Here is a 26,301-nt window from a genome sequence, read left to right as displayed (position 1 = left end):
ACCCTCAGAAGCAGGATGGCTATGGAAATAAACCTAAAAGTGGTACCACTTGCAGTGCAAGATAATTATTTTTTTCTAATTGCTTATTGAAATATATGTTAAAACAGAGCACAGTTTTTATCTGTTTTTTTGCATGATACAGCAGTATTTATTGGCATTGCTGTATATATCAGTAACACCTTGAAAGCTGGAGTTATTGTCAGTTCAGATTAACTCAAGCAGACAGAGTCCATTTTTTAACTAAATCACAAATTCTGGAAGCCTGAAGACCAAACCTTGCTGCAGTGGTTTGAGGCAATAATGTCTCTTAGTGACCTTACCTTCCACTACCAGCTCACATCTCTCAGTCTGTAATGGAAGAACTCGTTAACAGTGGGTGTGGATGTCCTGGTATGTCTCCTTCCATCTCCCTTGCTCTCACCTTGGCTGTTCAACACAGCACAGCATATTTAATAATTTAAATTGATAAACATAGCTGTGGCCCAGGGAGTAGTCACACATCCCATATTGTCACTTCTCAAAACAGTGCATCTGCTGGGACAGTAAAATCTTAAACCACTGCAGCTAAACTAGAGACAATCTGCCATTGAAATTGGTAAGTGTGGGTTCTCTGTTACCAGACCTCAACTGGGAGCCTGCATAAGTTTTTCAACTTCCATTTGTCCAAGACCAAGACATGTAAGTGAATGTTCATGTGCAGCTGTTCACCAGATTAAGAACTGGCCTCCAAGAGCTCAGGATGCCCCACCTGAAAAGTGTTGTATCATATTTCTGTTGCTTGTAAGCTGAGTATCACTGTTGGGTATTTTAGGATATCTTTAAGATACTGTTTGTTTCTCTCTCCCCATCCCCTTTGCAAGTAGTTTGTCTTTTATGTGTAGCGTGGAGCACCCAAAATGCGTTGAAGGTACAGATGGCGTACCCAAGTGCCGAGAATTCTGAAGAGGTTCTCCTTTTGTGTCCTGTGTGCCTCTTTAAACACCCAAAGCAGACACAATACTTGAAGCCTTCCTTTCACTGGCACCACCACTTTTCCTCCTCCCATGGTGAAATACCTGCATGCTAGAAGCCGAGGTTTCACAGAACCATAGTCAGACCCAGGATCACCAGATCCCAAGACGCTAAACCGACCACACTGTTGATCTCTGGCCCTGACACCAGCAAGACTAACAGGATCAAATAACAAGGTGGTGCAGTAACGCGTTCTCCCTTCTAACTCCTGGTCAAATATTTACAGCCTTCAGAGTGGTTAAGGCTGGAAGGGACCACAGATGGGGTCATTTGGTCCAACCTCTCTTGGTCTCCCCAGCAAGCCTGCATGGCCACAGTAGTATTTTCATTAAGCAGTTTATCTATGAGACCTTCCAAAATGGCTACCAGAAATCTGCCAGGATGATCATGAACTGATCTGGTAGCCATGGAGATACACATGATCCTTCTAATCTAAAATTTCAGAAGTCTGAGTACCTCTTGTTCTCCTAAACAACTTTAGCAGCCAATTTTTTAGTATATTTTCAGGAGTCCCATTCCCAGAGTGACTGAAGAGCTCCTTAGTAAATACATCACAATCCCAGAAAGAACTAAAAGAGGTTTTTAGTCCTTGTGAATTACTTGCATTCAGTAGTAGAAGCAAGAAGCTGATTTTCAGAGCTCTGTTTTTATCACTTTCCAACCTATATTCATTGACATAAAATATAAATGCATAAAGTTATCAGCCTAGAGCTATTGGCTTCCCTATAGATTTGAGAAATGAGAAACACAGAGGAGAATGTCTGATTTGAGACTTCCAAAGAAATAAATACCCATGTCTTTTTCTCAGCAGGGACAATCTTCAGTAATATCAGAGTTAGAAAGGAGTTGGAGGTGGGGGGACCTCCACAATCAAAGATCATACAAAGCTCCTGGCCTGGCATTTCATCTGCATAAGGTGTGGCTGGTTTTGAAGGGGCCAGTGCCATTATAAGCAGTTCAGTGGTTGCAAGGATATCTTTTGTTTTGAAGAGAACCATTACCAAATCCTTTTCTCCATCCTCCCCACATCTTTCAATAGCCTGGTGGATTGCAGCCGATAAGAGTTGGGTTTATATTAAGCATAAAGTTTCACAGCCCAATCTAGCTTGTAAGAGCCCTTTTTTTAGTCAACTTTGTGATCACAAATAATTGCACGGAATTAATCACTTATATTGTCACTTCGAAATCAAGAATGAAAGTGCTAATTTCTGGAAGCTGGAGAGAGCATACATGCTATCTGCTGAGAAAAACTGATGGAAATATGCATTGGGAAGAAAAAGATCTGTGAGGTATTACTGTTGGGAGAATTAGAATGAAATCTAAATGAGAGGATTTAAAAATAGAACAAAAATGAAGAACAGAAGTGAAAAAAACCATCAAACACTTGAAACAGAAGCATCAGGGAAAAATGAAAAAATGAAAGTAAAACTCCATATAGATAGTCAGGTAGAAAAATTGTATGTGGCAGGATGGGGGGGGGGGTGGAGGGGAGGTGGGGTCAAAACAAAAATCAAAGCCAAACAAACAAAAATTGAAGAGAGGATGATCTAGTGATACAAAATATCAGCAGACCTAAATGGCTAATGGAAAATCCCAGTCTTGAGGCACATACTCATACTCCATACCAATCATAAGGCAAATATATATGCTTAGCTTTACCTCACACAACACCAATGAGTTCAGCAGTAAGCTCCACCAGTGTAAATCACACTTCTCCCTCTCTTACACCCCCAGTTTCAGCAGATGCAGCCACAGTAAAGACTGGGAAAAAAAAAAAAGAAGACAGGAATGAAATGCAATTTCCAACTCAGACTGTCAAAAGTACTGAAAGAAAATACTTCTTTATCCTTACAAATGTGGTTCCAAAAAGACCTAAAGGGTAGAAAGGGGAAAGCCAACATACTGTTGCCCAGCTTTAAATCTTTTAATTTTGAAAAAGAGGCTGATAGAGTTTTAAGAGATCCTGGTACCCTGCAATAAGCAACCTTACTGCTAATTGGAACACTGTTTCATAAATTTTCTTTTCTTACTTCTAAGGAGTTTTCTCAGTTTTCATATTCTCTAGAATTAACAGAATCTCTGGAAGTAATTTCAGAAGGAAAAAATAATAAGTTAGTTTAATAAACTTGACCAAAGAAGGAAAGTAAATTTCAATTTTCAACAAAAATGCTTCAAATCCAGAACACATTCTAGAAGAGCACAGTGTTTACCACTGGTATTTATTAAATGTTTTTTTAAACTTTGCGTTATTCAAACTTCTTCTGGATACTACCCAAGAATAAACCCTGTCAGCATGAGGCAGCTGACAGCCCAGCCTTGTGTGTGTGTGTGTGTGCAGGCAGGCTCCTTGCTGCTCCACCAGCCCTCCTCCTGCAGCCCACACAGGTTGGGCTGCTCCAGCTCCTGCACTTCACTCTCTGCCCTCTGACTGAAAGCCACAGACTCCCAGGAAAGCCATAGTACACATCCCAACCAAATTCTTCCCCTTCTTCTGTCAGGCTGCAGACTTCTTCCTTGGATCAGAGCCTCCTTTGGTCTCCAGGTGCCTATTCCCGAGCAGATGGGCCCCAAGCGCTGCTGGCTGTGGGTGATGAGTGCATACCAGCTCTTGGCTCCTGCAGGGTTTCATTAAGCTGCCTTGCAAAGGGAAGTGCTCTGTCCCTGGGTCCAAAAGTGCAAGCTTCCAGTGTGGTCCCCCATCACACCAGTAACAGTTTGTGTGCTGGGGAGAGGAGGAGGAAGGCATGAGAGAAGGAGGGGTATTTTCACAAGTTTTTCTGCTGAGTATCCAAATGGGTTTCTTTGGATTTGTTACCTGTTCACAGCAAAGAAAGTGAAAAGTGACTCAGCACCCATGTTCATTCACTTCCTTCCCAGGCTGTCAGTTTGGGGGTTATCTGGGGTAGAGTTCTCCAAAGCAGCCCTCGTTCACTTGGAAGCAGATTTTCAGCTCATTTCATGTGGGCTGCTGCAAGCTGCAATCCGCTGCCAGCACAGGTCAGGTTCAAGCCAGATTTCTCAACGTTCCAGCAAAGTTCTGCATCATTATGATAAAGTATTTCAAGTATATGAAAGCATTTGAGATACATACAAATGGATGAAGAATATAGGGAAAGCTATAAATCAGCAATTGAGAAGTACAAAGGAACAAAAGGAAATATTACCAGAAATATTTCCTCATAATAAGCGTGCTTCAAATAAACAATGGACTTAAAACTTTCTTCTGATTTATTGCTGTTTGCAAAACCATGGCATTAGGTAGAAACTCATCTTGTTAAGCCTAAGAACTTGGACAGGGATGGCTAGAGTTAGTTACTATGGAGTTTAAAAAAAAATGTTGGCTTTTGTGATGAGACCAGCTTCAGAGAAGAAAGAGAGGATAAAGGAAAAGAAGCTGGGTTTAAGCATTCATTTAAAGATTTGCCATCTGAATGCTCTGCATTAATTTCCTTTAATTCTGATCAGTTATAAGAGCTTTTCTTCATGTAATTGCTTATTTTTCAAGTGTTTTGTGGTTATTTTGTTGGGTTTGGTTTTGTTTTGTTTTTTTTTTAACTAAAGTATCTGAGACTTTCCCATGTGGAACATACTGGTGATAAAAAAATCTTTCTAGATATTGTGGACAATCTGCCTCTTCTCTGTTTTGAAGGTGTGAGATTTGTGCTTGAAGTGCATGTCTGTTTTCACTCCTTTATAATGATACTTTTGGTTGTAAATTTTTCAAGTATGTAAATGATAGACAAGCACACTGTTGTCACACAGATCTTATTTCAGAAACACTGCCCTGCCTATGGACTGTTAAAACAGTTATTTGTTAAGACAGGCATGCTGTGTTCATCTTGCTTCTTACTTTCTTAACTTTTGCTGTTGAGGATCTCTTATTTTGCTGGTATGTGAAGCAGGAGAAATGTGCAGATTCCTTTTCTCATAGAGGAACTGCCAGGCAGTTCTATTTTCTTTTGTATGAAAAAGAAGTCATAAAATCCAGAATCTAATTGAGGCCCTGACCCTGTAATGAACTCAGCAGTCACATGGGTCTGGGGACACAGGGAAAGCTATAGGAGAGAAAGCCTTGGATTGCAAATACTGACAATTAAGGATGCTGTTCAAAACATATTAGTCTGATGTTATTTGAAAGGATAGCTTTATGTTCCTATCAGAAAATCTTAGTTGGATAGTTTAGGAGCTTGTTAACTCTTGGATTAGCTACTTTACAGCAGAAAGCCCTTAGAAAATTTTTTATGCTCCTCCTTCCTGACTTTACTGGCACTGTTCCTTCAGAACAGCGTGACCTGATGGAATACCTGGTTGTGATTCACAAGACATGCTGGAAGGGCTGCCTGCCTTCTGGCCAGGGTGCACTCCCAGAAATATTCTTAGCCTATGGATGTGGAACAGCAAGGTTACATGTCAGTGCTTTACTTCTGCTGTTTATTGTCAAATAATTGTTCTCAGAAAGTTTGTGGGAGACTCACTGAGTTTTTTATGCTTTCCTAGGAAATTACCTGTAGTCATTTGCTAGCAGTTGCTTTAGTGTGTTGTCAGAAGAGTTTCTGTTGCTAAGTCTTTTATATTAAATTATGCTGGTTTCCCTCAGCCTGAAAAAAAAAGGCTGAGCAGATTTGCTCCAGCAGAGTGGGTTAAAGAGCAGTTTATGACAAAAATGGCTTTCTTTCCAGAGAGCATTCTACAGTGAAGTTAACTCAACTAATGCAGTTTCCTAAAATGAATCAACTGACCAAACCTCTGACCTCATTTCTTTATCCTCCTCTTAAAAATTATATAGTGTTCAATCTTAAAGTTAAGTTTTCCTTTTCATTTTTGAGCTGGCTTCATTTGGGGCTAAAAGAAAAGCAGCTGGACTTGGATACTTCTTGCAAAGGTAAAAGCCAAGAGATCTGCGACCAAGACTGTGAGGAAAGGCAGTTTTGTACTCTCTAAGATATTTTTTGGTGCTTTGGAGTCTGCTTAGCAGACCTCAGGATTTTGTAACAGCTGCCTTGTAGGATTGCCAGGGTAGTGCCTAAACAGGGAAAGCTGCTCGGGGTCTATCTATTTATCTGGGCTCCAGCCGTGTGTCACACAGAAGTGGCCATCTTGAAAGCATTCTAACATGTATTAATGAATATTTTAAAATAGTTCACTTAGTCAGCTTTGCCTATCACAGATTTAAGGCATGCCGTGGTAGTACCTTTAGTTACCATAAAATATTCTTTAAAATTCTAGGAGGTTTATGTGGGTTTTTAGTGTGGCCTTCCCAAACTGTAGAAGCCACTTTCTGTGAATTGAGTAGACAGAGGAGATGGTCTAAGAGCTAGCACACAAAAAGTGTGCCACAAAAAGTGTGTGGTGACTTTGGTGACTTTTCTTTTTTGGCAAGAGCATCTTATGAGGGAAAGGAGAAAGATGTATTGAAGAAGCTTAAAGAGTAAAATTCTTTAAGTATAAAATTACGATAGGTATGTATTGTGTGTACTACAAAGAGCTTTAAGTACCAGGAGAGAAAACCAGCCCCAGAAGGTGGTTATCTGGACATCAGTGGGGGCTGTATTTTCAAAGTCAGGTTGAACAGAAAAGTTGCATTAGGCAAGAGCTGGTCTGTGGTTGCCAGTTGTGAATTGTTCTGTCTCCATGATTGGGTTTAGTTACATATCTTGACCATTCATATGTGAGCAGAAAGGTACACAGAAACTGATAGTCAACCTTAAAACCTACTTATGATTGTTGTAATAGTCCCCTAGAGAGATTAATTGATACTCCCTTGAAATGGTTTTTCCACATTGTTTTCTCACAGGAGAACCATATTTTTGGAAGCTGATTTACAATGCTACCTCCTCTTCCACAGACTGACTGCTGTGCAGAGGGGTTTAGTCTATCTAAATTTCCAGAGTTCACAGCTCCACTCTAGTGAATGTGTATATGTGGCAAGTTACCAAAAAAATCTCCAGGAACTGCAGATGTCTGATTTGTATCAGCTAAGTATCTTCTAATAAATTAGTTCACATATAGGACTTGAGACATGTGTAGTGAATAAACTTCTGTATGGCTCTGAATAAAGCCAGAATGAATCCTGGTTTTAATGTTGGAGAATGCAGCCTTTTTTCCCAAGGCCAGGCTTAGAAACTGTGAGTCATTGAATGCTCTGAACTGAGAAACTGTTTCTCAGAAACTCATGGGCTTGGGTTTTGGATTTTTTGGTTAAGCAAAACCCGTTACTCCTTGAAAATGGGAAAAGGGGGATTCTTTTTGGTCTGGGGTCAGTGAGGGTGACAAACACAGGTCGTGGCTGATATGTGATGTCCCAGTGTAGCTTTCCAGTGCTTCCTTCTGCTTGGTGGGATTACTCAGCTACATCATCCAGCACACAGGAAAAGCAAAAGAGCATTAGTCTCTTAAAAATGACTTGTTTACCGACTCTGAAGTGACAGGTCACCTGCAGGCCCAAAGCTGGCAGAAAGTGTAATAAGACAAAGATGCTTCTGAGGAGAACTAGCTAACCAAACCAGTGCCAGAAACCTGAATTCAGTCCCTTGCACCTTGACAGATCTACTTGTAATTAGACACTAACTACCCCTTAGGTCCTGAGGATGCTGTCAGACCTAACTAATCTGGTTCCTGTGGAATTAATAGGCCTTATTTTGGCATATGACCACCTCATTTCTGAGACTGAACTCCCTTAAAATATCATGGAGAGATTATAGATAGTACAAGGCAAGGTCAATCTAGTTCAGCATCCTCACTGTGATAGTGAGCAGTATGCATGTCAGGGAATGAGGAGCACAGTGCTATTACTCCAAAAACAAACTCCTGGCCTCCTGGCAGACAGATCCTAAGATAGACCCACCTATGGAGATAAATAAATAGGGACTAAGAAATCATCAGAACTACCCGTTAGTTGTGCAACCTCACTTGGGACAAATCAGCACTTTAAAAATGCCTGAAAATTTCTCATAGGGTCTAGTAATGATTAATGAGTATTTCATGAGCAGTGATGAAAAGGGAGAAAGAAAAAGACTCGCTCTACACGCTGCCTGCTGGCATAAAAAGCAGCAGAGTATTTCAATAATGATATTCTCTTTTAAAGTAATGGTGTGTTGAATGTGGAAATCTGGAGGCAATATTAATTGAGGGTAGATGGATTAAGGAAGAAGAGACCAGGAACACACTTTGATGGTCGGATGTAGGGTAAAAGACAACAGAAGGAGCCAGAACAGGACAGACAAGGCTCTAAGAGAGCAGAACAAGGAAACACAAATGCCTGGGTTCTCCTGCAACACTGAAGATATGTGGAAAGGTTCAAAGCCCAGGTAGGATTGGACTCTTATGATTGTTCAATGCCCTCCTTAAAGCTTCCTCTTCCTTTTGTTACCTCTTTGTCACTGCTCTTGGTAAACAGAAAGAGGAGAGAGATTTGGAAGGACTAAGGGTGAATAATAGAAAGAACATTATAGGTGAGCAGAGCAACTAATTGAAGTCTAAGGGAGAACAAACAAAAATGAGGGAAACCAGAAACTGATCTGTTGAAGGGCCAAGTCCCAGAGGACTTGGAAATTACTTTTGAGAGGGAAGACTGGTTTGGAGAGAAAAACAGTTTAGGTTAGGAAGTAAAACAGGTAGGAGAAAAATGCTATATGATTGATAAAAAGTGCATTGGATTGCATCTTTTATGTATAGGGGCATGTAACTTTTCATTTAAATAGAAAGATTATGTTTCAATATATTTTGAGACCAAAAAAGGCAATTTTAATAGAGTATTGTGGTTACCAGCAATCATGTTTTGTTTTTCATATGGCCATCATCATACAAGTAGCAGCTTTGCACATTAAAGCTTAAAGTGCTTTTCTTTAGTGTTATCCTGTTTCAGGAAGTTGCACTACCAAACACTCATTTTTGATATGGCTGGCATCTATCTATCTGCATGGTCTATGAAAAGCAGAGTTGGAAGATTTACTCAGTATCTGAACTAAGAGAGGGCACGGCAAAGAGGAGAGCATACATCCTTAACCTATTTTTCTCCTTCAGAGTATGAATAAGGGAAAGGCAAACTCTTGAAAGGACTCAAAGAGGACAGGGGAGTTTCTTAAGAGAGATTTTTCCCAGGCACAGATATGTAATAAATATGTATTTAACTTACATATAGAAAAAGCACTCTTTTAACACTGTGTGGCAGTCATTAAACTGCCATAACACTGTGAGGCAGTCATTAAACACATCTATTTCAGTTATGTCTGTGTTTTATTTACTTAGCTTTATGATTATTTACAACTATTTATTTATTATTTACAATTGAACCACCTGACATCTGGAAATTAACTGAGATTTCTCACTTCTGTAATAACAGGTAACATAACTGTAGTCTGAGAAGTCTTGCTACACCTGTTTGGTAGTGTAATTAAGTGTGTGGTTAGATAGTAAGCATTACCCTTATTATGATGGTATGAGTTAATCTCCTTTAAAAATAATAAGTTCATCCTTCTAAGTGGTTTAATAAATAGACAGCTGTAGTAACATAAAAATTGCCTCAAGTTAATAGTGCTAAATTTCAAGGGAGAGAGGGGAAGGGAAATGGTTTTTACTTTATCTATTTGTGCCTTTATATACAGGCTTGGATGCTTTAGGGTAAGGAATCTCTCCATGTGCCTCAAAGCTGTTAGCTGTTTTGTTTCTCCATGGTAACAGGATGAGCATGTTAGCAGTATGAGCATGTTACTGAAGTAGGGAGACATGACATCCTTTGGGAATGGGATTACATGTGACGACTGCAGCTCTTAGGTGATTCTGAATGAGGGTGTGTTCTAGCACAGGCACTGTCAATGTGTGCAGATGTGCTCATTTAAGGCAAGGCTTAGGGATACAAAGCTGGCCTAAAAGAATCTATCAATCCATAAAGTTTGCAGTAGTAGATTACCAGACATTGGAGTTGATTAAACTCTTCCAGAAATATGACTCAATATGTGAAAAGCCCTGTGCAAGATCTAGCTCTAAGCACAGGGCTCTGAGGTTCAGATAATACAGAGTTATTGATGTATTTTCTGTTTAGATTTGTTTACATACCAAAAAAACCCAAAAAACCAAAAAAAAAAAAACCAAAAAAAACCCCCCAAAAAACCATGAGGGTTGGATAGGCAAATGCCCTGTAATTGAATGCAGAATTATCTGTAAGTTTTAGTCAGTAATCTTGCAATATTAACTAGTTTAATTTTGTTGTTACTTTGGCAGAACAGTGTATGTCAGGATTCCCTCAGCAGACTAGCTAAGATTGTTCTTTCATGAAGAAATGGATGAAGGCAATGATTTGGAGTGGTACAGCTTCATCACACACTGACCTCTCCTTTGCATTGATGTACTCTTACCCTTTTCTTCTGCTATTGAGGTGACTCTCACTTACATGATTGAAATAAAATCTACTAACTTGACCTTAAAGTAAGGAAAAGGTTCTGGCAACTTTTTTTCGCATCTCTTCCTGAATCGGTTCCAACAAGCTGTTGTGAAGTGCTGGGTTCAGCTAACCTTGCCAACCCGAGTTTTCTCCAAGCAGATATAGCCTGACTTGAGGACAGAGCAGTGTGTGTGTACCTGTGTGAAAGAGCCCTTTCCTTGCACACTTAGAACAAGATGACTACCTTGTCTCTCTTCCCTTCCTCTGGGGCAGGTAAATGTAATTTATTCTGGTTCAGGAGGCCATACAATCTGTACCAACATAAGGCAACTTCGTGGCAAACCCACCTTCCCTTCTGTTGCGCTCCATACTGATCCTCTGGCGGTTTGACTTGCATTGCTTTTCCTGCAATTGAAAATTAGCTCTTTATCTGGGCTCCCTAAGGAAGCCAACTTGTAGATTTGTGCTGCCTTTCTGCTCATGCGAAATCCTCTCCACTGTTTTCACGTTACTTTTGACCGAATTGGAGAAATCCAAAATTTGATGACTGTACAACTCGTGTGGCTGGGGAGAGCCCCACATTAACACTGTGCAGAGGGGGAGGCAGGGGGAAGAGGGAAAGCTGCGCAGTTTTGGTGAGTGGATTAGCCCCGTGCCGAGCTCCAGATTAGGAGTTCATGCACTGGAGAACCTTTGTTATCGACGGCTCTGGCTGAGGCTCAGCCCCGTGCCTGCCTCCCAGTGCTGTGGGGACGGGGTAGCCCCGCTCCTGCCCTTACGTAACCGCGTTAGCAGGGACCCGCTCCGAGCAGCTGGGCCCCTTTTCAAAGCCCGTACGCAATAAACCGTGCGGGACTAGGCCCGACGTGGGCGCAGAGGAGCCAGGGGAATGAGGACAGAGGCTGTGGCAGGAATGCGGGCCCCTGCAGAGGGGGCATTTCGGTCGGGCTGTGGCCTCAGGCGGGCAGGAGCTGGCACGGGGCTGGCTGGCAGCGCAGAGCGGGCTCATTGTGCCGAAGCGGTGTATCGGCCGATCGGCCGCCGAGGAACCCGGCGGGCCAGGGGCGGCGGGGAGCGCTGCGCTCGGGCGGGTATTTACGGTAATGCGGGCGTTACGGTAGCGCGGGAGGGCCTACGTGCGCGGGGGCGGGGCGGCGCGCGCGCGGCGCCGGTGCGTGCGCGGCCCCGCGAGGCGCGTCTCCCTCGCGAGCTCGCGGTGAAAGGATTTGGCGCCAGGCGGGTCCGGCTCCGCAGCTCCCGCAGCCGCACGAACCCCCCGCGCCTCCCGCCCGCACCCACCGCCCGCCGGGGCACTGACACACCGCACGCACAGCCAGAGCCGCCCGTCTGTCCCTGCTCGCCGCCGCCCGCGCGCCGCCCAGGGACCGAGCCGCCAGTGCCGCCGCCGCCGCCATGAGCTGCTCGCCCGTGAACGTGAAGAAGCTGAAGGTGTCGGAGCTGAAAGAGGAGCTGAAGAAGCGGCGCCTCTCCGACAAGGGCCTCAAGGCTGAGCTCATGGAGCGGCTCCAGGCCGCGCTAGACCAGGAGGAGGCCGGCGGGGGCGGCCCCGCCAGCGGCGCGGCCGAGCCCGGCAACGGCAGCGTGGAGGGGGAGGCGGCCGAGAGCGGCGGGGGCGCCGCGCAGCTCCGCCAGGGGGGAGGCCCCGGCCAGGCCGCGGCCTCCGCCATGGAGGACGACGACGAGGAAGGGCTGGAGGCCGCCGATGGCGACGCCATGGAGCTGGGCGAGGAGAACGGCGAGCGGGCAGGGGCCGGGGGCGGCCCCATGGAGGAGGAGGCGGGCGGCGAGGAGGAGGAAGAGGAGGAGGAGGAGGATGAGAACGGCGACGACCAGGGTTTCCAAGAGGGGGAGGACGAGTTGGCCGACGAGGAGGAGGCCGCGGCCGGAGACGCCAACGGCCACGGTGACCAGCAGCCGCCGCAGCCCCAGCAGCCGCAGCAGCCCCCTCCGCTCCTCCCGCCGCGCAGCGCCGCTGCCGCCAAGGAGGCTCCCGGCAAGAGCGCCGGGGGCGCCTCGGGGCCCGCCGCTGCCTCTGGCCCGGCGGGCCCCGCCAAGCAGCAGCAGCAGCAGCAGAAGAAAGCGGAAGGCGGCGGCGGAGGCGGCCGCCCCGGGGCGCAGGGCGCCGGGGGTGAGTGAGCGTGGCGGCGGGAACCGGGGTGGGGGCCCATTAATCCCAGCCCCCCCGCCATGACGGGGATTGCCCGGCCGGGAGGGGGGGTTGGGGAGGGGGGTGGTTTCCGGGGCGCGCGGGAGGACGTTGGCGGCCCCGCGCCTCGTGCTGGCCCGGCGGGGGGGCGGGGGAGGGGCGCGGGAGGAGGGGCGGCGGAGGGGCCGCTGGGGCGCGCTGTGCATTGTGCGCCCGGCCGCGCGGGGCGCGCCTGACGTCACTTCCGGGCTGGGCGCCGCCGCCGCGCGGGATGGCGCTGGGAAGGCCTGGCGGTACAATGGAGGCGGGAGGAGGAGGAGGAGGAGGAATCCCTTCCCTGGGGCTCCCGCCCGCGGCCCGCCGGGAGGAGGCGCAGTCGTGCGGATCGCACGGTGCCCTTGCGAGCGGCTGGCAATGTCCCGCTGCCTCCGTGGTGGGCGGGTGGTGATGGTGTTGCGGGTTTGGAGGCGCGGCGGGTCAGGAGGGTTTTTTTACCATTTTAGTTTTTTCTTTTTTCTTTTTGTCTGGATGGTTTCAGTGGGGCTCATAACATTGAGGGCCGTACTGGCTGCTGCGTTAGTGTATTGGTGACTTCCGTTTGCTAAATCGTTTCTGATTGGCGACAAGTTTTGAGTCTCCCGTGAAGATTCAACATTCTGGGCTTTACCTTAATAACATAGTAAAATTCCTTTTTAAGATGTTACTGCTTATCTCATGCTGTAGCTTGCTGTAGTTTGCAAAGTCGAAACCATGATACAGACTTTATTCCAAATTAAACTAAAATTTAAAATAATCTAAATAATTCATTGCTTCTGTTACAGGAGATGGTAAAACAGAGCAAAAGCCTGGTGAGAAGAAGAGGGGAGTAAAGAGACCACGTGAAGACCATGGCCGCGGATACTTTGAATACATTGAGGAAAACAAGTATAGCAGGTAAACAGAATTGGTGCTGGGCTGCATTTTGTGATGAGGAGGAATAGAGTACAGAAGTGTTGTTTCAACTTTCTGAAAATACGTGTAGCTTTATTATGTTTTGTTTGGGTTTTTTTTTTCAGGGCCAAGTCCCCTCAACCACCTGTTGAAGAAGAAGATGAACATTTTGACGACACAGTGGTTTGTCTTGATACTTGTGAGTAAACACGCTTTCCTTTGCTCTGGAAAGATGTGGTGTTAAGGCTTCTAATCTTAATGCCATGCTTTCTGAGACGGGGAGGATAACATTTGTTGATTTTCATTACCAGGTAACTTTAAAAAACAAGAAAAATACTGTATTTCCACCTATTTTTAGCAAACTAAAGAACAGAAGGCTTATGAGTATGTTAGCAGTAATAAGCTTGGTTTTCCTATGAATTCTGTAGTGATAGACAGTTCTGTGAAGCAGTCTTAATCAAAACACTAATCTGGTATGGAAGCTTAGGTGAGTAAGTGTAGAGTGCACATAGAACACCCTGCAGACAGCTCGATGGAACAGCTGTCCAGCACTACTGCCCAGCAAGCTCAGAGAGACAACAGCATAAGTGCTTACAAAATACACTTTGGGAAGCGAGCTTCCTGCACAAGTACCCCTATTTAGTGGCGTGCTCTTTCTATCTTCTAATAAATTTAACAGAATCTATTAATGCCTCCTCAGAAATGACCCATTCATGTAACCTGTGAGTGTGTGGGCTTTGGGTGGTGATTTGTGCAAGTGGGATGGCAGAGAGACTTGGTCAGCAAGAGCATAGAATTTGAGGAGTGTCTGCAAACAGGGTTTTTTTGAGGCAGATTATAAGCATCATTATTACTGTAACATTCCATAATGGCAGAGTTGACATTTGTATTCTTGAGGGTAAGTATAAGGACTGAGCACAATATTAGAAAACTTGAAGTAATGCTTGAACTTGTTGGATTCTTACAGTGCCGTGGAAGGAAAGCTTAACTTTTGGCATTGTCTGGTATATTTGTTAGAAGTTTCAGGTGGTTTTATTCCACAAGAAATGGTTTAAAATGGAAGGAGGTATTAGTTTACAGCCATGTAAATTGCTGGATATGCCATCCCTGACATTTTGCTAACTAAGTCTCAAGTTTCTAGCTGCTAACCTGGTGAGTAGCCGCTTCTGTGGGAGCTTTGGATTTTTCCAATAGCTGAGTAAATAACTGCTTTTCATTATTACTGTTTCTAGTAATAATAGTATTTTCTAGCAGAAAATCTTGTTACTGGACAAGTTCTGACGCAAAGTGTTGGCAGACTCTTTAGAGATAAGATTCAAACACAGCTGTAAGGCTGAATTGTGTAACGAATTGGCACTCTCTTCTGGATAGTGATCCAGACATGTAAGAGGTTTAGCCACTCTTAAGTGCTTTTTATTGCCTGTGTCTTACAAAGAAGCAGTAACTTCAAATTCTGTTTCTCATCTCCCATTCTAAAGGTAACCTGCAAAGGTGGGTTTCTTCTGTATGATTTTATCTGTTTTCAGCAAATAAGAGTTAGCACTACTAATGAGAAGACACTTGGATCACTAATAGTATTTTTGAAATTGGGGATGGCTGTATGCAAACAAAACAAAATCTTGTGCATAAGAGCTGCCAGTAGTACAGGGCAGGCTGCATTTTAGTGTATTCTGGCATCCTGCAGGTTTTATACCAGAGCAGAATTCCTCACTGTTTGCTCATTTTGCTCCTTTCTTGTAACTATCAGGTAGGTTTGGAGCTGCTTCTGTGGATTCCTTGCTCTGAGGAATTCAAGTCTTGCATGCTGCACCTCTTGTTACCATTTGGCATTGTTTTTCTGAAACTTACTGGGAGATTCATTTGCAATTTCATGGTGTGCAGCTCTGAAGATGCTTGTAAAACCAAGGTTCTGCTTAAGTGCTTGGAGTGATAGGTGAATTTAGTGTGCAGGTTGTGTTTCTGGGCTGAAGTAGGTTCTCTTAGCACACTCTCTGTACTTAGCATAACTGCATCTGACTTAACTGCCTTTATTTTAATAGACATAATCTAATTTGACTTGCTAATTGACGTTCAGTACTTAAATAAAAACATTAGTGTTCACATTTACTTCTTAGCAGGCCTTAGGCTTGGGCTTGAGCAGTGAGACTGCTTCAGAATCAGGTCTCTAGAGGGTACTGGAGAGCACAATGCCAATGGCTCGATGTTGATGGAAAGAGGTAACTGACAGGGTTCAAGCAGGTACAGTGCAAGTTAGGGGTTTTTAAGCAGATGGAAAAAAAATAGAGGGAATTTGTGTGACAGAAGTGAAGATGGCACCTTGAAAATTACTTGTTAGCTAGCTTTTCCTAAGATTCTGGCTGAGTTTCAGTCTGCAGTTCCATCTAGACATGTTGCTTCTCAGAAAGATCCTGGGTACTTGCTGGCAGTTTGTCTTTAAAGTGACCCTTAAAAGCTGGCATCATCTTTAATGCATAAAATTGGATGCCTGTACTTAATTTTGTAATCAGAGTAAACAGAATAATTTTTATGTTAACAGATAACTGTGACCTGCATTTTAAAATCTCAAGAGACCGGTTTAGTGCTTCCTCTCTGACCATGGAAAGCTTTGCTTTCCTTTGGGCTGGAGGGAGAGCCTCCTATGGAGTTTCTAAAGGCAAAGTCTGCTTTGAGATGAAGGTGAGTTAATGTTTATGGGAGACTTTTGCATGCTTAAATATTATATTTATACTTGTCACGTTTTTTGGACGTGGTTGAAACGCATTGATGTGAACAGGACTCTAAAATGGCCTTCTCTTAAAAGAAGATGGCTCAGTTTGCAAAACTGTTTTCTCTTTTATAAGAACTTTGATTTAAAAAACAGACAAAACACAGAAATTTTAAAACAACCCACAAAACACTGCATTTGTTCTGAATATGAGACTTCTGGTCTTATTTTTTAATCATTAATTCTACTTGTCATCTCATGCATCAACACTGAAAGTATTTTTATATTCTCTACTCAGAAGTTTGCTTGTGCTTTCTGAAGATTACAGAGAGCTTGACTTTTTTTTTTAAAGGATATAAATTATCCCTACAGTCCTTTCTGGTTCTGCTTAGTCTTTGAGTTTGATCTGCTCTAGGCATGGATTTGGGCTGGATGACCTCTAGAGGTCCCTTTCAACATCATTAACTCTGACATGATGCATTGAATGTGAGTATTTAGCAGGTAGTTGAATTTTGAGAGCAAGAGTTCTCCTGAAGGGTAAGAATGGCAAAGAGCAATCAGTCTTCTAACAAACTGATTTCTCCAGCTTGTTGATGGAAGAGGAACAAAACAACAAAGATTGAATTTATTTTTCTTATTCCTTTTTTACTTAGCAATATTAAAGGCTTCTTTGCATATGATGGGCCTGTGTATATTAATCTGTTCTCTTCCTCTAGTGCTTTCAAATGTAACTGTTACCATGAGAATTGGGTAGTGATCCCATTATGCAACTTTTGCATGCAGTGATTTCTGTGTCTGTTGATACCTGTAACTTCGGAAGGCCAGTGAAGTGAAGTTTATGTCACTATTTAGCGTCCTGTTTGCTTTCAAATGAGTTTCAGCTCAGTCACCTGACTGGAATAGTTGCAGAGGTTGATAGGATACTGATGGGCTTTTCATTTCTTTTTAGTAAAGTTTCTAAAGACAGTTAAAAAACAGCTGGCTGCATGTAGATTCCAGTGTGTTTAGGTGGTTTGTTGGGGTTTCTGGGGTGTTTTTGTTTGTTGCCCTTTTTTTTTTTTTTTTTTTTTTTTTAATCTGGGTATGTTGTTTGGAAGCTGGCAGCTTGCCCAGGAAGTCTGCTCACAGTGAAAAATACTTTCCCTCTAAGAAGCAGTTTTTTAATACAGTGCAAATTTTCTTAGCTAAGTAATTTACTGTTAATCCCAACTTTGTGGCAACTCTTTTTTTAATAAATATTTGTATCGATTGTGATTTTAACACAATGTCAAAAGCACTTAAGGCTTTTGACCACTGACAGGGACTGCTGTGACAAAGTGATGAAGATGTATGGCATCTTCAATCTTCATTGCTAAGTCAGGAGATAGAACTGTTTAATCACTAGCTGCAGTTTGATATTCTTGAGCATGTTTTGGTTTTGCTGAAGGTGATCACTTAGACTTTGCAAAGATTTAACCAAAGTGTAAAGGTTCAAAATGTTACCTTTTGTTCTTCCATCTTGTTAGTGTATAATAAATACTTAATAAATACTGCTTACCTTTTACTGAATAATTTAAAAATAGGTTACAGAAAAGATTCCTGTTAAGCACCTGTATACAAAAGACATTGACATACATGAAGTGCGAGTTGGCTGGTCACTGAACACAAGTGGAATGTTGCTTGGTAAGACTTAAATGTTTAATTGCTTTTGTGTTGATGTGGCTGAAGTTTCAATTTTTTTTTTCCTGAAGCAGGGGGGACAAGCTTAGTGACTGTAGTCTGTGTGTTGTGAAAAGTGATCTTAATTTGAGTCATTTTCTGGACATGGTGTGAGAAAGTTCATTACTAGGACCAAATAAAGTCATTTAGTGTTCAGACATGTAAGGGTTAGGGCCATAATTTAAGAATTAATTCTTCCAATGATTATGTATGGGTTATTGAGAACATTGTTAAATACTTGACAAGATAAAGGATTTGTCTTTTTCTTGTAGTGTCAAAAGTAGAAAAGGGGAATTGCCCTTCCCTCCACTTTTAAATGGTAGTGCATGGTATAAAATTTAACCCATGGTAACTACATTATCTTTTTTTTGCTTGGTGGGAAAATCCTAATTTCTGAAAATAGCTGGAAAGAAATAAGTATGGCTTCATTTTATATATGACACATGCTGATGATAATAATATTTATAACTTGTTGCTGAAACATATGTTTGGGGGAAATATTGGTGAGTTGATGTGTTCTGACATCAGCAACAGCTTTCTACTTAAGTCACACCTGAGTCCTTGTGTTTGACACTTCCTGTTAGCTTGTTCCTTGCAGCTTCATCCTCAGCTGTTGCATAGGCTGACTGTCTGCTAAACTCCCTTTAAAATGGGAGGGGTAAGTGCTCCTGGAGACTAACTTCAGAAAGCCTTTCTGACTACGTTACAGCAGGTATACCAGTGCATAATCAGGTGTTCACAGTTTAAAATACTTGTTCATGTCTTTATCTGACAGTTCAGCTTGTATTGAGAGCATAAATCTGGAACCAGCAGCATAAAGCTTTTAAACAGGCATGAGGAAACGCTGCTGTTCTATCTCAAGTGAAAGTATTGAATAGAAGAATGAGCTTGTATAGCTGTTGGGGGGGTATCATAGATGTTTTGGCATTAATAAAAATACTATGAACAGCAGCTTATTTAAGTAGCTGTAAGGTGATTTATGTCTAAAAGTTTAGATGAAAAAGCCTTTTTGTAATTAGTTTAAATTGTTCCTTCAGGTGAAGAAGAATTTTCTTACGGTTATTCTCTAAAAGGAATAAAGACATGCAATTGTGAGACTGAAGACTTTGGTGAGAAGTTTGATGAAAATGATGTGATTGCATGTTTTGCTGTAAGTTTTCACTTATATTTTCTTTTGAGGGGAAACATCCTTGAATTTTTAGACTGCTTTGATGTTAGAAGCAGTAAAGCAAATACATAAAATCATCATGGGAGCAAGACAAGTTGTTTAACATAGGGAGGCAGTAGAAACAGCAGCTATTACTAACAGTGACTGCTGGCAACATAATTTCATATTCATGGACAAATGTCTTTTAAAGCCTTTTAACAAAAAATCAGATCTTGAACAAAATGATCATTGATAGTGACTCATTAGAAGAGAAAATTGGTTTTAGTTCCTTTATGAAACAACAGTGTTACAGAAGTTGAGTGAACATAGCCAGTAGAGTGACTAATTAACTGTATAAAGTGAGTTAATTTTATCCAAAATAATGTTTCGTCTGAAAAACAGAATTTTGATGGTGATGAAGTGGAACTCTCATATTCCAAGAATGGACAAGAGCTTGGTGTTGCATTCAAAATAAGCAAGGAAGTTCTTGATGGGCGACCACTCTTTCCACATGTTCTCTGCCATAACTGTGCGGTTGAGTTTAACTTTGGTCAGAAGGAGGAACCCTACTTCCCAGTACCTGAGGAGTACACCTTCATCCAGAAGGTCCCCCTGGAGGATAGGGTCCGAGGACCAAAGGGACCTGAGCAAAAGAAGGATTGTGAAGTAAGTTTCTTCTGATGATCTCAAAAGTTGTTAAAGCATATGGATGGAAATGGTTAGAGTTAAGGAGACTATTCCACCTCACTCTTACATTTTTTGTTTGGGAGCTTTAATACTTAGTGTCTTGTGACCTATTCACTACCTTCCCCACCTCCAAGACCCCCACATTCCCCCACAGTATCCATTAGGCGTGCTGGGCTAAGTTGTGTATTAAAGAAAATCTTTGAACTAGTATCTCAAATACAGAACTTTGTCATAGGTGGTGATGATGATTGGCTTGCCAGGAGCTGGCAAGACTACATGGGTTACCAAACATGCAGCAGCAAATCCTGGAAAATACAATATTCTTGGGACAAATACTATTATGGACAAAATGATGGTAAGTGATAAGACATTTTTATTTCTTGATATATTGAAAACTTGCTATAAATCCAGGGTCTCTGGCTGCCATGGGGTTCTTTGGTATCAAAGAAGCTGGCCACTAGTTAGCTAGTGACCATTGGTATTGAAGAAAATGCTGGCTGTGGCCCTTAAGTGCATGGTCTGGTTGACAAGGTTGGTGTTAGTTGGACTCAGTGATCTCAAAGGTCTTTCCAACCTAATGGTTCTGTGTAAAGATTATATTACCTTGCTGAGCTGCTAATTCACACATGGTAAGATTCAGAAGCTTTTTTGTGATAAAATGTAAGAAATAGTCAGCTGTTATTGACTACTGAATGTATTTCTACTTCTCTATACATCACTGTTCTCAGAGGTGGAATTAGTATTGTGATGAGTATATCTTGAACTGAATGGTACCAATTCTTATGGAGTCTTTGTTTATAAATCTCTTACATTCTATGGAGGGTTGAGAATTTCAGTGACCAATTTGCAGCAGTTGTGGCCTTGAATTGAACAGCCCTTGAAGTGTGTGGAAAGCATTTAGCAAAGAATGTCAGCCACATGGACCAGGATTACACTGACTAACTCTGGGAAATTTCTCCATAGGTTGCAGGTTTTAAGCGTCAGATGGCAGACACTGGAAAACTTAACACACTGTTGCAGAGAGCTCCACAGTGTCTTGGAAAGTTCATTGAGATTGCAGCTCGTAAGAAGCGGAATTTCATTTTGGATCAGGTAGAAGCTTCAGTGAAAAACGGTTAAGGAAATTTTTATAGGCTGTATTGTAGTAATTAATTGGGATTAAAGTTACATTATTATAGCAGTTGTTTCAGTTACTTACTACTCATTCAGGGGACACAAAGTTGAGATATTACTACAAATGCTTGTCTGAACTTCTCTAGATTTATGGGATGTGGGAGGAAGTGTTTTAACACATTGATACAAGCTCGTAACTTTGCATTATGCAGCATCTTTATGTCCAGTTATTTGTAAACTTCATTGCAAGCTCTTGTAGAGGTGAAGTCTATACACCATAAGTTGACTTCCTTAACTCTTACAATGACAGCTACGTGTAGTAAGTTACTGCATTTTTTTCAGACAAATGTGTCTGCAGCTGCGCAGAGGAGAAAAATGTGCCTGTTTGCAGGCTTCCAGCGCAAAGCAGTTGTTGTTTGCCCAAAAGATGAAGACTACAAGCAAAGAACACAAAAGAAGGCAGAGGTGGAGGGAAAAGATCTTCCAGAGCATGCAGTTCTCAAAATGAAAGGCATGGAACATAATCCTATACTGTGTTTTAGGATGCTGAGTATCTGTTTAAAGGATTAAGTAAACGTGAAGTCTAAAAAACCACTTTATCTTAAACAGTTGTACTTATACAAAACTGGAAGACTATTGTAACTTGGTAGGATAACACTATATTGTGTTCCCTCTGCTGCAGTCCTTAACACTACTCAGTTACGGTGATACGCTTCATGCAGATGCACAAAGCTGTCTTGGCATAAAGTGCCCTATTATATACGTGACATACTTGGCAGAAACTGGTGTTCTGAGTGGAGGCTTATAAAAGAAAAAAAAAAGATAGGCAGAATGTTTTCAAGGTTTGGAATAGTACTGGCAACTCCATGAAGACCTGTTTATTTCCTTTGTCACTGTTATATTTCCTAAATGCTCAGATTACGTAATTTTGTCCCTATGCTGAGGGGATGCAGAGGGTGGGAGGAAGAATGGGGGAAAGGTGGTTAAATTGCGGCTTTGATTATAGCTGAATGTAGATGCTGAATACTCAGTGTTTTTGCAATTATAGGGAACTTCACACTGCCAGAGGTAGCAGAATGTTTTGATGAAATAATCTATGTAGAGTTGCAAAAAGAAGAAGCTCAGAAGCTTTTGGAACAGTATAAAGAAGAAAGTAAGAAAGCTCTTCCACCAGAAAAGAAGCAGAACACTGGCTCAAAGAAGAACAAGAAGAGCAATAAAAATCAGTTTAATAGGGGTCAGAGAGGACGTGGAGGATTCAACATGCGGGGCAACTTCAGAGGAGGAGGTGAGCCTAGAAATAAATCTGTGACTTCTGGAGGTTGCTGCTGCTGGGGAAAAAGTTTGTCGTACTTGCATTGCAATTATTATATAGTGGGAACCTTGAACTCAATTTCAGTAATTTAACATTTTAGTACATAGCTAATTGTCCAGCTTAAATGACAGGCTCATCAGACCTTGGATTGCACTGTTCATCTTGGTGTAGGAAATCTGTAAGACCTAACAATTACTTGATTAAAGTAACTCTCTCTCCCTTGCAGTCCCTGGCAATCGTGGTGGATACAACAGGAGGGGAGGCAACATGCCTCAGCGCGGTGGTGGAGGTGGCGGCGGCGGCGGTGGCAGCAGCGGGGCAATTGGCTACCCCTATCCTCGCGGCCCTGTCTTTCCAAGCAGAGGTGGCTACTCAAACAGAGGAAACTATAACAGAGGTGGAATGCCCAACAGGGGAAACTACAACCAGGTGATGCTTTGAGGGGGGACTGACTAGTTGATCTAGTGTACTTTAGATGTTTTTGACAGCTCTGGTGCCTGTGAGGAGTCACAGACTAGGTTGTGGTGCTACACTGATGCCATGCTCATGCTGCAAGGCCTTTCTAGTTTAGTGCATGTGCCCAGGGCTCTGAACGTTGTGTAACGACTGCTGATGCAGGGGGTTCATGTTAGGGCTGTACCTCTGTCCTGTTAAAAATGAAGATTTTTAGTGCATGTGTGTGAAGGCTGGTCTGGTTTTTTGTGTGTTTCTTCACTTCCCCAATAATAGTAACTGTTGTTTGGCCTGAGGGTCATAGTGTATCTTTATCAAACATGTAGAGAACTTTCTGAAAATAGCTCTGCACAGAGTCTTTGTTTTGGTGTCTGGTGTCAAACACAATTAATAAAGACACACTAGCCTAGATCTTACCTGATGGAATATCGGTGGAAGTATTGGAAAAACAAAATTGGGATTACTGAAGAGCCAGCAGATGGAGCCCAAGCCAGTAAACATGGCTCAGGTTTGCCTAATACTGACAAACAGGGGAAAAGCAAATTTTTATCTACTTGTATCAATGTCCCTTTGTTGTATCATAACTTCTGTGAGAAGTTTTGTGGGCTAGTTTGTCTATTTTCAGTTGTGTGACCCATATCCTTTTGTCTGATCAGATAACATATCCTTGTAGCAACTACAGCCTTTCTAACTAAAAATAGACAAGCTCTTGTATTTTTAGTTGTCCTGGTGCATTTAGCAGCTGGAAATAGGGTGAGGCAAAACTGGATTAGCCAGCTTTCCAGACTAGGCAACAACAGTTGGAGCTGGTTTATTAATTCTGAGGTTCTTGCCCCTATGCTTACAAAGCAGTTGCTTAGAGGGGAGGAAAGAGGCTTTTGGTATTCTAGTGTTTTTGGTGGTGTGTTTTTTATTAACCTGGGGCTGATACTTCTATATGGTGTGCGATGTTTTGGTGGCAACAAAGATCAGTATTAGGACACTGCTAAAAAATGCATATAGACAAAGTAGTTAAAAACTCTTCTCCTCTTGCAGAACTTCAGAGGAAGGGGAAATAATCGTGGCTACAAAAACCAATCTCAGGGCTACAACCAGTGGCAGCAGGGTGTAAGTAGTCCCAACTTGATCTTTTTACTGATTGTTAACTTGAATGTTGTAAAATGCTGACTAAAAAAAGAGATGCATAGTCAAAAGTGGATAGCAAAATCTTCTAATGCTAGGTAATATCACTATAAATAGCTTCCTGTGCAAAACTTAATCTGCCTTGATGGTCTTGATATATCAAATACCAGCTGTGGCTTAATGTTCTTAATGGTATGTAATACTTGGCTTCACATTACTGCTGTGAAGTGAACTTTTAGCTGCCTTCAGTTGTTCAGGAGCTTGCTGCTGTTGAAAAGGACTTTAATCTTCTCAAGTCCCAGGGAAACGTTTGTTAAATGTTTTTTTTTTTTTTTCCCCCCAAGTAAGAAACTTAACCATTATGTGATTGCAGGTTAAAACTAACTGTTTATTAATCTGTTGCAGCAATTCTGGGGTCAGAAGCCATGGAGTCAGCATTATCACCAAGGATATTATTGAATACCCAAATAAATGAACTGATACATATTTCTCCAAAACCTTCACAAGAAGTCGACTGTTTTCTTTAGTAGGCTAACTTTTTAAACATTCCACAAGAGGAAGTGCCTGCGGGTTCCTTTTTTAGAAGCTTTGTGGGTTGATTTTTTCTTTTCTTTTTTTGTACATTTTTAATTGCAGTTTTAAAGTGATTCGTAAGAGAACCTCAGCATTGTGCACGAAAAGAGAATGTGTCAGTATTTCAGGGTTCTACATTTTATCTGTAAAATGTGACTTTTTTTTTACCACAACAAAAGTAAAACGTTGCTTTGTACCTGGTGTCTTTTTATTAAAGAATTTTCTCCTTTTTCCCCATCCCCCAATTTCTAAGAAACAGTCGTGAGTCATGTCACAATATGATAGAAATGTTAGCAACCAGATTCGTGTGGAGGCATCTTAGTAGCCCTCAAATACCATGAGATTATGTAAAGCTCCCTATTACACTCCATCCTCTCTATGAAGCTCTTGGGTGGGGAGGGGAGGAGGGGGAGGCAAAAGTTTCTGGCAATAACTAGGACTTTTTTGTAACATTTGGAACTCAATAAGATGTTGGGGGCAAAGAGGAAACCTGGGGCTAAATAGTGATGGTGGAGTGTATGTAGAAGCTCTTAAAGTTGTAAAACTCGGTTGCTTTATTTGTGGAGGCTCAAACTTGTGAAGGTACAACACCATAATTTTTTTTCCATTTGTTCTGCATTTTGATTCTGAAAAGAAGCTGGCTTTGCCCATTTCTTATTAAACAAAACTTGTTGTAAATCCAGTTGTCTAATGGGATCTATATGAAGTTAGCTGTGTGTCTGTATAACTCTTTCCCCACAAAATACTGTATACCTAGTGTGCTTGTAGTAGTTACCTCCACCATTTTGTAAGCTAATGAAACTGTGAGTCACCCATTTTATATCTTAATTTTTAATCATGTCAATTCTCAAATGGGTGTATCTCCTTAGCCTGCTGATTCCTTTTCTCTTTAAAGAAAGTGGGTGGAGAAGTTTAACTCTAGACGTTTGTTTGCAATAAAATAAATTCATTTTACTCTTGTTTGGGATTGTCGCCATCAAGGTCTAAAATCCCGTTAATGCTATAAAGAGGAAGAGAATGTATGAAAGCAACGATGTTGGACAGTTTTAAACTCATTACTGTACATGTTGAAATACTTGTGTTTCTTTAAAAATCTGGTGGTTGCTCTGTTAGAGATCTATCACATGTATAATTCACAGTTTGACATGGTTATATGTATAGGGCAAAAGTCTTTGAGTTGCGCTTGCATCATGTAAATCCACTTAACCTCTTTATTGTAAAATAGCCATTAGGGAAGGAGCAGGAGGAGGCTTTGGACAGGGAGTAGGACAGGAGGAAGGATTGTCATAGAGTTTAACAGAGAGCTTCAATTTGTTTCAACTGCTATTTTGTTCAGCTTTATGATTCTGTAAAATTGTAGTGGCAATGTTAGCTGCTAACTTGCGTTCTAATGCCGTAAGACAGGGAAAAGATGTACCCATTGTAAGAGGGACACGGGGTACACACGTGAGAGCGCGTGGCACTGCTGCCATCAGGGCCCTGGAGGGTGCTGGCAGTCCCCGTGGCAGTGTATGGACTAGCAGAGGCTTCCTGGCAGCAGCCTAGAGCTAGAGTCGTGTGCTGTGCTTGAAACCTTTCTCCAGTGTTAGTCAATTTCTAGTAGTCTTCAGAAGTAAAGATAAGCTTGTGTTGCTCTTCTAGCCTTTATAGCAGATGCCATTGCATATTGACATTAAACATTAACGGCACCACCTCCTTGTTAATAGTGCTTTAAATCATCCCTTTATTTTGAATGAGAAAAATGTAAATTGTCTTCAAAGAAGCATTATTTAATGAAATTTGGGGAATTGAAACCCAAATATGTTTTGCTGAAATGGAGTTTTCTTTAGACTTGCAAAAAAAGTTTAGTGTAATTAAAGTCCATTTCCCTTCTACCCTCCTCACAAGAACTAACACTTTGTATGGAGTGCTGATCCTTTGCTTATTTTGGTACTCTATAAAATGATATAGTCTTAAACTAAAATATAAGAGCCTACGCTTGCTATGTGGTTGTAAAGCCTGT

At 42.0% G+C, this 26,301-nt stretch overlaps 1 protein-coding gene across 1 annotated transcript; it reads left to right on the top strand.

Moving 5' to 3' along the window:
* The first annotated feature begins 11,624 nt into the window (after window positions 1-11,624).
* On the top strand, window positions 11,625-26,283 carry HNRNPU (heterogeneous nuclear ribonucleoprotein U). The gene is made up of 14 exons (XM_066546612.1): window positions 11,625-12,539; window positions 13,379-13,490; window positions 13,613-13,686; window positions 16,024-16,163; window positions 17,754-17,853; window positions 18,927-19,039; window positions 19,439-19,702; window positions 19,959-20,078; window positions 20,687-20,815; window positions 21,179-21,347; window positions 21,885-22,124; window positions 22,378-22,580; window positions 23,640-23,711; window positions 24,132-26,283. Exons 1-14 carry the CDS (start codon window positions 11,804-11,806, stop codon window positions 24,183-24,185), a joined length of 2,526 nt encoding a protein of 841 aa, XP_066402709.1. The 5' UTR covers window positions 11,625-11,803; the 3' UTR covers window positions 24,186-26,283.
* Window positions 26,284-26,301: the final 18 nt, after the last annotated feature.

The sequence above is a fragment of the Molothrus aeneus genome, chromosome 3 (assembly GCF_037042795.1).
Source record: "Molothrus aeneus isolate 106 chromosome 3, BPBGC_Maene_1.0, whole genome shotgun sequence".
Taxonomy (NCBI): Eukaryota; Metazoa; Chordata; class Aves; order Passeriformes; family Icteridae; genus Molothrus; species Molothrus aeneus.
The sequence above is the reverse complement of the archived record's forward strand: the minus strand, read 5'-3'. Positions and strand labels throughout refer to the sequence as shown.

What these genes read in the sequence shown, in the direction of transcription:
- HNRNPU (XM_066546612.1), top strand. Translation starts at nt 11,804, where the DNA reads ATGAGCTGCTCGCCCGTGAACGTGAAGAAGCTGAAGGTGTCGGAGCTG. An exon ending in ATGTGATTGCATGTTTTGCT is followed by an intron (nt 19,040 to 19,438) that starts GTAAGTTTTCAC and finishes TCTGAAAAACAG; the next exon opens with AATTTTGATGGTGATGAAGT. An exon ending in GGAATTTCATTTTGGATCAG is followed by an intron (nt 20,816 to 21,178) that starts GTAGAAGCTTCA and finishes CATTTTTTTCAG; the next exon opens with ACAAATGTGTCTGCAGCTGC.